General features: G+C 34.5%; 3 protein-coding genes across 3 annotated transcripts; 1 reads left to right on the top strand and 2 right to left on the bottom strand.

Annotated features, from left to right (window-relative positions):
* The first annotated feature begins 4138 nt into the window (after positions 1-4138).
* LOC105965213 (uncharacterized) lies at positions 4139-7898 on the top strand. Its single transcript, XM_012989742.2, has 10 exons — positions 4139-4408; positions 4968-5063; positions 5203-5277; positions 5504-5572; positions 5668-5744; positions 5869-5957; positions 6066-6195; positions 6774-6864; positions 6959-7024; positions 7617-7898. The coding sequence occupies exons 1-10, from the start codon at positions 4145-4147 to the stop codon at positions 7740-7742; spliced, it is 1083 nt and encodes a 360-aa protein (XP_012845196.2). The 5' UTR covers positions 4139-4144; the 3' UTR covers positions 7743-7898.
* Positions 7899-8011: 113 nt separating this feature from the next.
* Positions 8012-9973, bottom strand: SEP2 (stress enhanced protein 2). Its single transcript, XM_012989743.2, has 2 exons — positions 9556-9973; positions 8012-8535 (listed from the first exon to the last, which is right to left on the bottom strand). Exons 1-2 carry the CDS (start codon positions 9859-9861, stop codon positions 8266-8268), a joined length of 576 nt encoding a protein of 191 aa, XP_012845197.2. The 5' UTR covers positions 9862-9973; the 3' UTR covers positions 8012-8265.
* Positions 9974-11548: 1575 nt separating this feature from the next.
* LOC105965042 (MIZU-KUSSEI-like protein (Protein of unknown function, DUF617)) lies at positions 11549-12974 on the bottom strand. Its single transcript, XM_012989553.2, has one exon. It carries the CDS (start codon positions 12762-12764, stop codon positions 12048-12050), a length of 717 nt encoding a protein of 238 aa, XP_012845007.2. The 5' UTR covers positions 12765-12974; the 3' UTR covers positions 11549-12047.
* Positions 12975-13548: the final 574 nt, after the last annotated feature.

Genomic DNA, 13548 nt, shown 5'->3' with positions numbered 1-13548 from the left:
TAAAAAGAGCGGCGCCGAAATTCCGACGCCGACATTTCATATTGTAATTTGCCAACTTTACATTAATTCTCTGCCTTTGGAAATTTCATGAAACCACAATTCATCAATTCTTGTTTACTACTCTCTTGAAAAATGTAAATATGATGGACTTATTTATTATTATTTTATGTTGATTCTATATAATATGCTAGGGCCAGCTGAACAACCTACAAATATTATTTTATTTTGTTTTTTAGACATGGTTTTTATTAGATCATCAAAGGTTCAATATTATATAATTGAGTTTCATTAAATTACTTAATATTCGCTAATTTTATCTTAACAATCAAACGAGGTCTAAGTTTATATATAAGACATAAAATTATAATGCAAATACACAAATAATATTCCATCTATTTTAAAATACCTCTACCCGTTTCTAAATATGTCTCGTTTTTCCTTTGGCACAAGTTTTAAAAATCTCAATAAACATGTCTCGATTTTATAAAAAATAGATACTGATAGACCAAAATACCTTTAATTATTACTTAATGTAAATATAGTGTTGAAGAGTTGATAGGGGTATAGCTGAAATTTTATAATTAATATGGCGTTTGAATTGTAAAATGACTATGGAACCATTTTTTTTCAAAAGAGACCGATGTTATGGAATAAATGAGGTAACTTTTTGTAATATTGTTATTAACAAAACTAATAAATATGTATTAATATTAGAAAACTATATGTAATAATGTACTCCCTCCATCCTAATTTAAGTGACGTTTTGGGTTGTTGCACACATATTAAGAAAATCAATTAATGTGTATAGATTATAGTAAAAAACATAGAAAAATACTAATATATCCTTGACATTAATTGTTTTACAACTAACTAATCAAGAGTGATAAAGGGTAAAATTGAAAATGATGAAATTAATAATGCATTGAAAATCTAAAATGACAAATAATTTGGGACAAAAAAAAAACTCTCTAAAAAGACATATAATATGGGACAGATGGAGTACTAAATTAGTTATTCAACTAATTAAATTTTTAATAATCACTCCCTCCAACTCGTGATACTACTAATATGTCACACAAATTAAAATAATAAGGTTAAACATAAAATAATTATAAAAATTAGTATATTCTAAAATAATTAAATACTAATTTGGAAGATGAAAGTATTGTTATTAAGAACTTCATCATAGGATTTAAATAATTTAATTGAAAAGTCAAAGCATTTTAAATGTAATAGTTATCTTGGGGGTGATGGAGAGAGACATAAAAAATCCAAGGAAGATTATATGCAATTTGTCTTTTTGCTACCCCTTCCATATCTAGACTATACAAAGGTATTGAAATGTGTGCTGGATTTTCTCCTATGCTTGGAACTTGTAATTAATCACCATTTAATAATTAATTATTTTTTTTTATTTTTTAATATTTGACTACTGAATGCTATTTATTACAAATCTATTCTATTTTGTAGACTAGTAGACTGTGGTTTTATGCTTTATGCTGCTTTACTAGCTGTGTTTCATTTGCATACATACCATCACTATATTATAAAATATGTTTGCCTTTGTTATTTGTTTCACGGATAAATTACAAACACCCCCTGAGGTATGGTCGAATTACAAAAACACCCCTCTTGTTTGGATAATTATAACCACCCCTCAACTCCTCAAATTTAGTGGAATTTTCGAGATTATATGGAATATTATCACTTTTGTACCCGTTTTATCCCATTCAAACTCTACATTATGAAGCAAGATGATCATAATATGTGATTTTTAGCTTGTATATATCAGTTTGTGGTGCATCGGAAACTGTATTTTTTACACAAAACGAGAACAAACTAGAGCACGTTTCACGGAATCTAGATGACTATGTTGAATTTGGCACCATAAAGGTGGAGGTCTAAGAAAAAAATCATAGTTGAGGGGGTAGATGTATTATCCAAACAAGAGGGGGGTTTTTATAATTTGACCATACCTCAGGGGGTGTTTGTAATTTACCCTTTGTTTCACACTTCACGTGATATATGTCCGATTGGACATTTGTTCATGGTAAAATTGGCTAGAAAACTCCCTTAAAAGTATTTTATTTCCAATTTGTTAAAAGTTGGACAACTTAATTGGAAAGTTTAGATTTAAATTAATCAATTAGTTGAAGAGTTTAAGACTGAAAATAGACGATTAAGACTGAAAATGACGTTTTAGTTAAAGAATTTAGAATTGAAAATAGACAGCTTAGATAAAAATAACTTTTTTTCAATAATGTTACGGCAAAAATTAGATGGTCGGCAGCGTATGACTGGTGGAAAAAAGGCGGAAATAGAAGAAGTACCAATTTTTGTTTAGGGAAAGTGGCTTCGAGGACAGACAAATTGGAGGATAATAAGATATATATTTTCAGTTTAAAATAATTATTTTCGGACTAAGCTGTCTAACTAAACCGATCTAGACACTTTTAGTAACATGCGGAAATACAACTATCCTAATTTGGAAGGGTATTTATAGTCCAAAAATATTTAGAAAATTGCCCATTAATTCACATAGTATCCTTTAATTGCCAAAATTAGATTTAATCGAAATAAATTTACACAATCATACAAGAACCCATTGAATATTTAAACTAGGGGAAGTCCAATAAAAAAAAATCCCCCATAAACTAAGACAAGGTCTCAAATTTTCTTAATTGCGTGTCAGACTGAAAAATTATTACACTAATTAAACCTTAAATGAAATATAGTTATTTAGTTAATTCTAGTTTATCTAATCAATCAAATTTGAAATAAATAGATTCTACCAATTATCCGTATGGGCCCATTTAGTGAATGCAATTTCTTGAGCTATGGGTTTAAGGCCCATCAAAAAGTAGTAATTAAATTATTTATTATTATATACACCACCCATAGAATCTAAAAAGAGCTCTCTAAATGTTACTCTTTACTACGTCTCATCCCGATTAGTTCCTTTGTACTGAGCCAAATTACGTCGCATGCTCCACTCATAGTGGTGCATCGCACAAAATCGAATCTTACTTGGTGAAGTTCGAGGTCGTTTGAACAAATTTCGAATAAATTATCGAAAACTCGTCGTCGAAGATTATAACTTTACCTTAAATTATTCTAATCGTAGAATCATTCATTCACTTTTTTCAATCCGTATGTTGTAAATTCCCGAACCAGCGGGTAAATGAGATCATGTTAAACTTGACTCTAATCTGAATTTTTAAAACGACTCAAGTTCGAGCTGAAAGATAATTTAAAAAGAAATAGATCGAAACTCCAATGGAAATAGTTATACATTCTTATCACATTGTTTAAAATGGTCATGTAATAAACCACTTGTTATGCACAAAATATTTAAAAAAAATAAAAACACATAAATAATCAATTAAAAGAATATATAAATTAAATTCAAATTGGGATGCTAATATTTTAATGTTGGATTGATTGAAACAGCTATTAAACCTTGTCTTAGAGAAACTAAGAGCCCAACTTTTGGCCCACGAGTAATCCCATTTGTATATATAAATAATAAGAATGCTTAAATATATATTATTTTCTTCAAATTAAAGATTACATAATTATATATGTTTAGATTACAATGCACATAATTCAAAAATACTGTTCGAATTTTGTACCCGCAGGAAAAATGAAGTATCTGAAATGTTAAATTTCGTTTCAATTTTATTAATACCGATTTGTCTTCGAACCTGATTTTGTCATATTTCTATTTTGATTTTAGCGAAATCCGACACGAAATTTGTAGTTATTTGGGTTAATTTTATAATCAAACTTAAATCAGCTATATTAGATTTCGTGTGACAAAGTTATGCATACACGAGTCACATTTTAAAATTTAAAAATATATACATCAAAGTTGATGCCAATGTTCATTGATTAATGTATATATATTTCAAACATGACATCCAATTTTAGCAATCTAAATTGAATTAGAAAGCTAACTCGAAAAACTACAAATTCTATGTTTTGAATTTTGAAAATTTGAAGTAAACAACAATAAAAATCGGCGTTTAAAGTCGAGATAGTATTATCTAAAGTTGGAACGACATTTATCGGATTCCATTAAATATTTTTTTTTATAGACAAATAAAATAGTAGAGAAAAAAAGGAAATACTCTAGTGAGAAGTGATGGACATTGTGCCAACGGTATATAGTGTGAAGTGGCGCCAAACCTTATCAGCTATAACTGGAGGAGACGAAGTTAGAGAGAGAGAGAGAGAGAGAAGTTCACAATCAGCATACACAGATATGTCTGTTTCTCTCTCATCGTCACTCGTTTTCTCTCTCTACAAATCGAATGTGCTCGCGAAACCAAGCAAACTGTTGGTTCGAGCTTCCTCTTCAGCTGCTCCGGGAATCGATTTCACCACTCTCGAATCCGCCATAGCTAAGGTACCTTACTTCTTTTTCCCGAACAAATTCTTCAGAATTATGCGCCCGGTTTAAAAAATATAATTCCTTGGGGTAATTTGTTGTTCGATATTTGAATACTAATGCACGCTACCTGTTTGTTAAATTGTTTGCTCCAGATTTGAAGCATTTCCCCCAATTAAATCAATAATAATAATAAAAAAAATCAGAGATAATGAATTAGGTTTATAATGCACATCAAATTCTCTTACGAGTAATGCTAATTTCGCTACGAATTCTGGGAATTCGTGATGTGCTTACTCCAATTGCTTGAATTGCTTTACATTCAGAATTTTAGTTGTTGAATATTTGAGTGGCTATTGAGTAATGGAGATAAGGAATTTTTTTTTTTTCGGATTTGAAATGATGAAGGAAATGATCCCCGTTTACTTAAAAGACTAAATGTAGTCGGAACGACGTAGATTTCAAACAATTTAGCTGCTAACATTTGATGCCTAAAAAGGATTTGAAGAAATAAGATGTATGTATACTCATACCATTGCTTACAACTTTGTGTGTGTATCTGTATGGTTCAATGCAGAAAGATAGTGATGCTGTGAAAGAGGCACTGGATCAGTTGACCGAAGTTGGTTGGGCGAAAAAATGGAGTTCTCAACCGTATGTCTCACGTCGCACGGTCAGCCTCTGAAATTTCATTTCTCGTTTTCAAATTTTAAGAATTTATTTAAATGAATACTTGGTCAGCATAGTCTTACTTAGTGTTAATATATTGAATGTGGTGGATAATATTTTTTTACCGAGTGTTTCTCTTTCAGACATCTCTTCGGGAGCTGACATCTCTTGGAATAAAGAACGCAGAGAATCTTGCTATTCCTAGTGTCAGAAATGATGTAAGTTCTATGGAAAAGCTTTTGTATCCTTCTCTTCGGTAAGTTTAACAAATGTTCTTAGTTTCGGAGAATTTATTCAGTACTCTGAGTTAGAGCATGTATGCAATTGAATCTAATATTTATGGTCTGATTTTACAGTTAAAGTTTCTCACTATTGCAATTTAATCAATACTTTTGAATGAAATTTTTTATGCGTTTATTGAGTTGATTTTGTTCAGTGATTCAGGCAGCTTTCCTCTTTACTGTGGTCGGCACAACTGGATTTTTGGGTGTTATTGCCGGTCAGCTTCCCGGGGTAATCTTCCACTACCTACTTTCAGATTCCAAATTTGAAAAATTAAAATGTACGATAAAATGCATTTTAACTTGTACCAATTTCTCGTTTTGCAGGATTGGGGATTTTTCGTGCCGTACTTGATCGGGAGTATCTCTTTGGTAGTTCTTGCTGTAGGGAGTATTTCCCCGGGGTACGTAGTTTCAAAATATATCTATAAATAAAAAACAAACAAGTACTCGTGTAAAAACTATTATTTTTCAAAGCATATTGCAAGTTAAGCCTTTTTTTTGTTTTGATTTTTCGACATGATGTAGGCTGCTTCAGGCTGCTATCGGTGGATTTTCTTTATTCTTTCCTGATTACCAGGACAGGATTGCTAGACACGAAGCAGCTCATTTCTTAGGTACATATCAATTTCACAATTGGGATCTCGTTAGATTGCATAATCTTATCTGGGAAGCCAAACGAGGCCTAAAATTCACGGTTTAATAGGATGATTTTGATATTGTAGTTGCTTACTTGCTCGGCTTACCTATCCTCGGGTATTCGTTGGATATTGGAAAAGAGAATGTGAATCTCATTGATAAAAGACTCGAAAAGCTTATTTACAGTGGGCAGCTTGATGCCAAGGAACTAGACAGGTACATTATATCAATCTCAAAGCTTTTTGATTTTAATTTTTTTATTAATATTTTTTGGGTAAATTACAACCACCCCTGAGGTATGGTTAAATTACGAAAACCCCTCTCATGTTTGGGTAATTACAACCACCCATCAACTATAAATCTTCTTACACGTCCACCCTTGCAGTTTCAAATTTAGTGGAATCTTCTAGATTGTATAGAATATTCCCAATCTAGGATCCGTTTTATCCCATTCGAGCTCCACATTTTGAAGCTAGATGATCATAAGATGTGTTTTTTGGCTTGTATATATCAGATTGTGGTGAATTAGAAACTTTATTTTTAACAAAATGAGACAAATAGAGAACATTCCACGGAATCTAAATGATTATGTTGAATTTGACACCATAAGGGTGGAGATGTAAGAAGATTCGTAGTTGAGGGTATATTTAAATTATCCAAACAAGAGGGGTTTTTTCGTAATTTGACCATATCTAGGTGTGATTGTAATTTACCCATATTTTTTTTAATCTCAAAGAATTAGTTGCCATATCCATCCTTCCAACTAGGTAACATGATACTTTTATGCTTCTCAGGCTGGCAGTTGTAGCAATGGCTGGACTGGCGGCAGAAGGTCTCCAATATGATAAAGTTATCGGCCAATCAGCCGATCTTTTCTCTCTTCAGGTTTGTTCATCTCACCAAGAAAACATGGCCGAAAAAAATAGAAAACAAAAAAGAACGCTGGAAAATCTAATTTGTCGTCTTTGATCATTTTCAGAGATTTATTAACAGGAGTAAGCCACCGATCGGTAAAGACCAGCAGCAAAACCTCACCAGATGGGCGGTAAGTTCTTGAACTACGTGGTTACGTTGATGATTAAACATTCTAGTTTATGGAAAAAGTTATGCTAAATGGCATTTTCCTCCCCTTGAACTACATGTCAATTTGAATTTTTCCCTAAAAAAATCTTTTTATCGAAAAAAGTACAAAATCGGCGTATAGTTTAGGAGAGAAAAAGGCTATGGATTCAAAAGACCATTTTTTGAAGTTTCGCGAATGCACTAAGTGTGTACACATCACACACACACACACACACACACACACACACACACACACACACACAAGTGCATATATGAAAATTCAGGGGTGTAAATTAAGTCGAGTCGAGTCGAACACGTTCAAGTTTGTTTGAATTTTCATCGAGCTACTCAAAGTTGTGTTTGAGCTTGGTTTAATAAGCAATCTAGTCGAACTGAAATGAACGTTAATTGAGCCGAAACGAATCGAGTCGAGCTTCATAGCTTATCAGAGTGAAAATGTGTGTTCAAGTTTGTTTCGTTACGTTAACTAACCAAACTCTAACGAGCTTTTTACAATCGGTCTCGAATCGAGCTGCTTGATTTGATTTTGAACCCTATTTATATACACGTTGCAGGTGCTATTTGCTGCATCACTAATAAAGAATAATCGGGCAGTCCATGAGGCCCTCATTTCAGCCATGTCAAACAAGGCAACAGTGATTCAATGCATAGAAGCAATTGAGAAGGCCGAATCTGTATAGCAACTTCGATTCTTCTTTTATTTTTTATTTTTTTTTTCGGTTGAAAAAAATGTCATGCAACGTAAACGAAAACACTATTTGAAGTATTCTTATATAAACAGTGTGGTTCGAACTTTCGAATTTCTGCTGCAATTGTGGCTATATATCATTTCTCAACCACTGTCGTTTCGACTTCACTAATCTTATGATTGTGGTAAGTCTCTCGTTTTTGTATCACACGAATGAACGAAAAGAAATAATTTCAGGCTCGATAAAAAAATAAAAATATATTACAGTATAATTCAGCACTCTTTAATATAATTTTCTTGACTGAATACAACTCTGGTTTAAAAAAGAAAAACCAGTAATATATCGACTAGGGCATCGATTATTTTTTCAGACAACTTCGATTATCTAACAATCTAACTATTTACAAGCAACAATATATCCATAAAAGTATCCAAACTTCCTATAATTGCAAGATGATCTCATAGATCATCAAAAACCGTATATTTTCCACCCGTAGTTAAAAAAAAAAAAAAGACTAGATTTCGTCCGACCAATCACTGATATCAGTATCGTAGAATATTCCATCGACGATTTGATCAATGAGGGAATCAATGAATGTGTTGCACCCAATGGTAAAGATTCTTCCCACTCTGGTACGGTTGCTTGAAAACCAAGCGAAAACGGCAGCACTAGTTACGGCTGCCATGCAAACACCTATAGCTTCCTCTATTCCTTGAATATCCGTTTTTCGGAATACCGAATTTCCGGTCACAATTTCCATTCCTAGTGTTGCTGCAAATATGATCTTACAAACATTTAAAATTTAATTAGTCTTTGCTCATGTAACTAACTTTCTATATTGCAAATAAAAGTAAGCATACGTACGATCTGCCTTCGAACAAATTTTGTGATTATATGTCGGGACCATGATATAATATCGTGGGCTTTTTCGGTAACGAACAAACTAAATGTTGGGCATCTCCGGGACTTTAATGTACTAATTAATTCCAATTTTGTTCCAAAAAATCAGGAACAATCGGAAATTGGAATAAAAAATTGTTCCGGAATCAATATTTTTATACGATTAGCATCGGTTGAATTCAAATTTTTCATTTTTTATTCACCTAGAATTCTTGGAAAATAAGTAATAATTAATATTGATATTATTAATGTAATATTTGGGGAAACAAATAGAAATTTCCGGAATTATTTTCAAAAAATTAAATTCAGATTCTAATGATCTAAATTTTTATCCAGATCCAAAATGTTTCAGGAAAATTAGTGATTGAAATTTTCAGAATTCGGAATAAGAAAATATTGTTTCACAATCGAAAATTTCGAATCGGATCCAATTCCCGCACCTACTTAAATAAAAGTTCAAAGATCAATATAATATATATTGCTAGGTTTATTTCTAATTAGAAAAAAATATTAATCGGCTAATACTTGAATGTTTAAGCTTAGAAACTGTTAAGAATAACTTATAAGATATTTAAGAGCTTATAATAAGCTAAGTTTTTCCAAAATATTTGCCAAAAAATCAAAAAAATCAACAAATAAGCTGCTAGAGAGCTTAATTTTTTTTTTTTTTCAATTTATAAAAAGTACATAAATCTTACATTTTTATTTAAGATCTTAAAAATTGTAAAATAACCTATAAGCTGCTTATTATATATCCTATAACACTTCAAAAATTAATTCTTAAAAATAAGACGCAACAACTTATGAGCTCTTAATACAACTTATTAGAAGTAACAAACAAATCTAAAGCCCTTGAGATAAGCAAATATAAAAAAAAAAAATAAAAAAAAAATTAGAAAAATACCATGGCAAGACGACCGGAGATGATCTCAAAATCGCGACTCCGATTATAGGTCTCGACATAATCCGAAAGAATCTCGAAGAAACGCGACACTTCATTTTCCCTACCGGACTTTAACACCACCTGTACCACCCGCTCGCCGCCGTACGATCTAAGTGTGGACAGCCTTGGCTGCAGCACGATCTTCCCGTTCCCATACTCCGGCGCCGCCGCCGACTTCAGCTTCTGAAACTCCGGCACCGCCGGTTTCTCCGCCCTGGGCTGACGACACAAGATCGGCCGCAGATGAGCAGCCGCCGTATTGGCCATGAGAGAGAGAGAGAATATTATATATATTCTTGAGGAAGAAGATTCAGGTGTACGTACGTATAATTTGTACTGTGTGTCTGTATGTATATGTATGTGTTTGTTAATTTGTGGGGAATGTATGTATTTTTGTGGGTTGGTTTAAGTTTGTGGTGGTGGGTGGAGAGTCCACGTCGACGGAAAGTTTGCATGCACGGTGATTGGTGGTGGCGGTTGCACTGAGCTACGTGGAGCTTTTGTTGTTCGTTAACGTTGCTTTCATTATTTATAAGTTTCATTCACCCTTTTCTTTCTTTCTTACTTAGGGAGTTTTAATTCATTCAATTTGTCTGCTAGCTGGTTTTTTTGTCCATGCATTACAACTAGTCTTAGGTTTATAAAGGGATGATTTTTTTTTTTTTTTTTTTAATAATCTCAAATATTGTGGTGTCGGCTCACTCACTCACTCGAGTCGGGTTTAAATGGAGAAGTTTGTGGATTTTCATCTTGACCGCCCATCTTGGGTAGTCAATCTTGTCCGTCAATCTCATCTCTCGAATTGGGCATGCCTTTTTCATTTGTTCTAAATCTAGTTAACTTTCGTCATTTTGTATTTTTTCACTCTTTGTACCTCTCTCATTCCTCCTCTCTACGTCTTATCCCGGTGACTTCTGTGTCAAACGCCACCTACTATGGTTGACCTTGACTCTCTGAACTGGATTTTCGATCGATGATCGTTGTTTATAAATAGAATCTGTAGAGAGAGAGAGAGAGGGGTTAACGCACAGATTAGTTCTTTTCCTCAGTTTTGAATCTTCATTCTTCTGTGAGGGATGAAAGAGATACACTCTTGGCGAGGGGACAAATCAGAGAATTTTGAGTGTGTTCCAGAAAATGCGTATTGAGTTGGTGAGTCGATCGATCTAGGTGAACTTGGGTGATTCAATTAGTTATTCTAAGTTGAGTCTCAAGCCTCAAGTTGAGTGCTTGACACCGATTCGTACCGGCCATCGCCAACTAAATTTTTGTGGACGTGAATTGGATTATTGGAGTCTAAACCGAACAAATTTACAATTCCATGTGTTGGAATTACTATTTTTTGTTATCTCTTATCTCTTATCTCTCATATATATATATATATTCCTTAATTCCTATTCCCTTAGCTTTGAATCTTTATAATCTTATTAATAAAAAGGTTGCTCCTGCTAATAAATTCTAGGAAATTGTTTTCGCTCATTTCATAGTTATAAAATTGTCATTCATTTTATTGTTTTATTTATTTAATATAATCAAGTTTAATAAATCGGTTAAGTATCCAGACTCTTTTGCCTCAAATCTACTCCTGATAATTTTTGAGATTTAATGGTATCATTAATTTTGAGTAAATTTGTTGGAGTCTGTTATGGTGATAAAGAAGAAGATTCATCAAACTTCTACATTAACTGAAATAATATAAATATACAACCATACGACATAAAAACCATAAAGTTAAATTATTAAATATGGCTTATGGATTGGAGGATTGTCATCAATACATATTGCAAACATCAAAATGAATTGAAACTTCAATTTTGTTGTTTAAATTGAAATTTTTTTTGTATTAATTTTACATTAATCCCCTGTATCTCAGGGGACAAAAATCTAGTAGTTATAAATAAGAGGTTTGGGTGTTGTAAGAACATATCCAATATCCAAACCATAACCCAACATATAAGATTAAATACAATTCAAAAAAAAAAAAAAATACTGCTGTAGAAATTTTGCTACTCATCTCAGATCCAGATATTAACTTACAAATGGAAAAATCCTTCCACAAAAATATAAAATTATACACAAATAAAATTTTCTGAAAATAACTAAAATTCTAACTCCTCTTGAATCATCTATGTCTTGATCACACCTCTCAACTCACCTCAATGCACAATTTAATCTTCTTTTCGGATGCTCACCAAATTGTATCGCCAGGTAGCAACAATTCGATACACATCCGAAAAACACGACATTTTTTTTCCCCGATCCTCTATTTCAAATTTCGCATTTCACTATTCGAATTTACGACTCGATATTTCCCGCAACATTTCCCGAACGAAACTTACACAACGGAGATGGACGGACATAAATCATAAAATTCCAATAGTGGAATAGAAAAAAAAATTAGAATTAGAAAATCTTTGTTGAAGGCAATTAAAATTAATTAAGTGAATTTCCCATTATACCCTTACAAAGAAAATACTCAATTCAGGTCCATTGTTGCCATCAGGGCTCAACATGTAGAAAGTCTCGGAATCCTTTGATCCCACCACCCTATCGAAATGGGCCCGCATGTACGCCACCTCTCCGTCGGGGCCCTCCGCCTCCGACCGCCCGGGAAGAACTCCGGCGCCCATCGACACCGCCTTCAGCACCTCCATCACGTGGAGGTCCTCCTCGCTCGCCGCCCTCTTCACGCCGTACCCGATCTTCTTCCCGTTGCAGAACATCGTCCACAACGGCTCCTCCAGCAGCTCCACCGCCGGCGCCGGCGGGGCACGCTTGTCGCACTCGAGGGCGATCCTCACCATCCCCTGAGTCATCTCCTTCTGGAGGACGTGCGTCTGCATGGCCAGCTCCACCACCGCCGTCGGCAGCGTGCGGGAGTTCTCCTGGATGGAGAGGCTGACGCGGCCCTTCCGGTAGCCGAAGAGCGTGCCGGTGACGCGGGAGCCGCCGGCGGCGGCGACGGCCTTGCTGTCGGGGAGGCGGCCGCCGGGGAGGGAGGGGAGCTTGCAGGCCGGGGTTATGATGGGGAACGATCGGAAGACGTTGCGGAAGACGCGGAAGACTTTTGTGGGCTTGTTTTTCTTCTTGGTGGAGGGCTGCACGAGGGTTAGGGGCGTCTGCGGCGGCGGAGGAGGAGGGGAAGTGGGCGGCGGCGCTGTATCTCCCATCACCGGATTAGCAACGGGAGGAGGACGCCGACCATAAGATGAACAGTAATGCGGGTTTTGTGTGTGAGAGAGAGAGAGGAGAGAGAAAGAGGCTATGATGTGTTGGTGAGTACTATAACGGGAAGAAAAATGAGGTGGTGGTGGTGGTTGGCGGTTTGGGTGGCTGAGGTATGGCGGAAAATGTGGTGGTGCGAGATTGGGGGATTGCTCCGTTCAAGATTTTTATTTATTTATATTTATCTAATAATTAAATTTGTAATATTGGAATTAGACTTCCAAGATATTTGGAACTTACTGGAAAGTACAACTATACCCCTTATTGAAATATAATACAACTTATAAAAAGAGAAAATCATTTTCCTCATTTTTATTTGTTTAAGACCAAAATAATTATTAAAAAAAAAAACTTCCCCTCCACCAAACCTGACAGGCGACAGAAGTACCACCACCAAATAACCAAATGTAACATCTAATTTTCCGTTTTTATCCCACCCAACTCATCTTTCCCTCTCCTCTTTCCGTGCAAATTCCTCCGAAATATACAAATAATATATTCCAATTATATTCAATCTTTTCGAAAAGTTACTAGTACAATTCCCTCAAGTCTCCATCGCAAACGAGATAAGACCATCTATTCCTCCTGGATTCCAACCCGTAGCCACTAAGCTCGGATCGAATAATCGTAAACAACTTGATTTGGTCGAATAGGGTCCCTTCCAGCGAGAATCATTGTCCTGTGAGTCATTGACGACCTAATCTCAGCGACTGGCAACACAATGATTTT

This window comes from Erythranthe guttata, chromosome 8 (genome assembly GCF_056151865.1).
Source record: "Erythranthe guttata isolate IM_541 chromosome 8, IM_541, whole genome shotgun sequence".
Classification (NCBI taxonomy): Eukaryota; Viridiplantae; Streptophyta; class Magnoliopsida; order Lamiales; family Phrymaceae; genus Erythranthe; species Erythranthe guttata.
Note: the sequence above shows the minus strand (reverse complement) of the source record. Positions and strands in the feature narration are given on the sequence as shown.

Bases quoted from the DNA above. Each gene is read 5' to 3' on its own strand.
- LOC105965213 (XM_012989742.2), top strand. From the start codon at position 4,145: ATGGACATTGTGCCAACGGTATATAGTGTGAAGTGGCGCCAAACCTTA. The intron at 5,278-5,503 runs GTAAGTTCTATG...TCAGTGATTCAG, and splicing joins TTCCTAGTGTCAGAAATGAT to GCAGCTTTCCTCTTTACTGT. The intron at 5,958-6,065 runs GTACATATCAAT...TTGATATTGTAG, and splicing joins CGAAGCAGCTCATTTCTTAG to TTGCTTACTTGCTCGGCTTA.
- SEP2 (XM_012989743.2), bottom strand. From the start codon at position 9,861: ATGGCCAATACGGCGGCTGCTCATCTGCGGCCGATCTTGTGTCGTCAG. The intron at 8,536-9,555 runs GTATTTTTCTAA...AATGTTTGTAAG, and splicing joins TCTCCGGTCGTCTTGCCATG to ATCATATTTGCAGCAACACT.
- LOC105965042 (XM_012989553.2), bottom strand. From the start codon at position 12,764: ATGGGAGATACAGCGCCGCCGCCCACTTCCCCTCCTCCTCCGCCGCCG.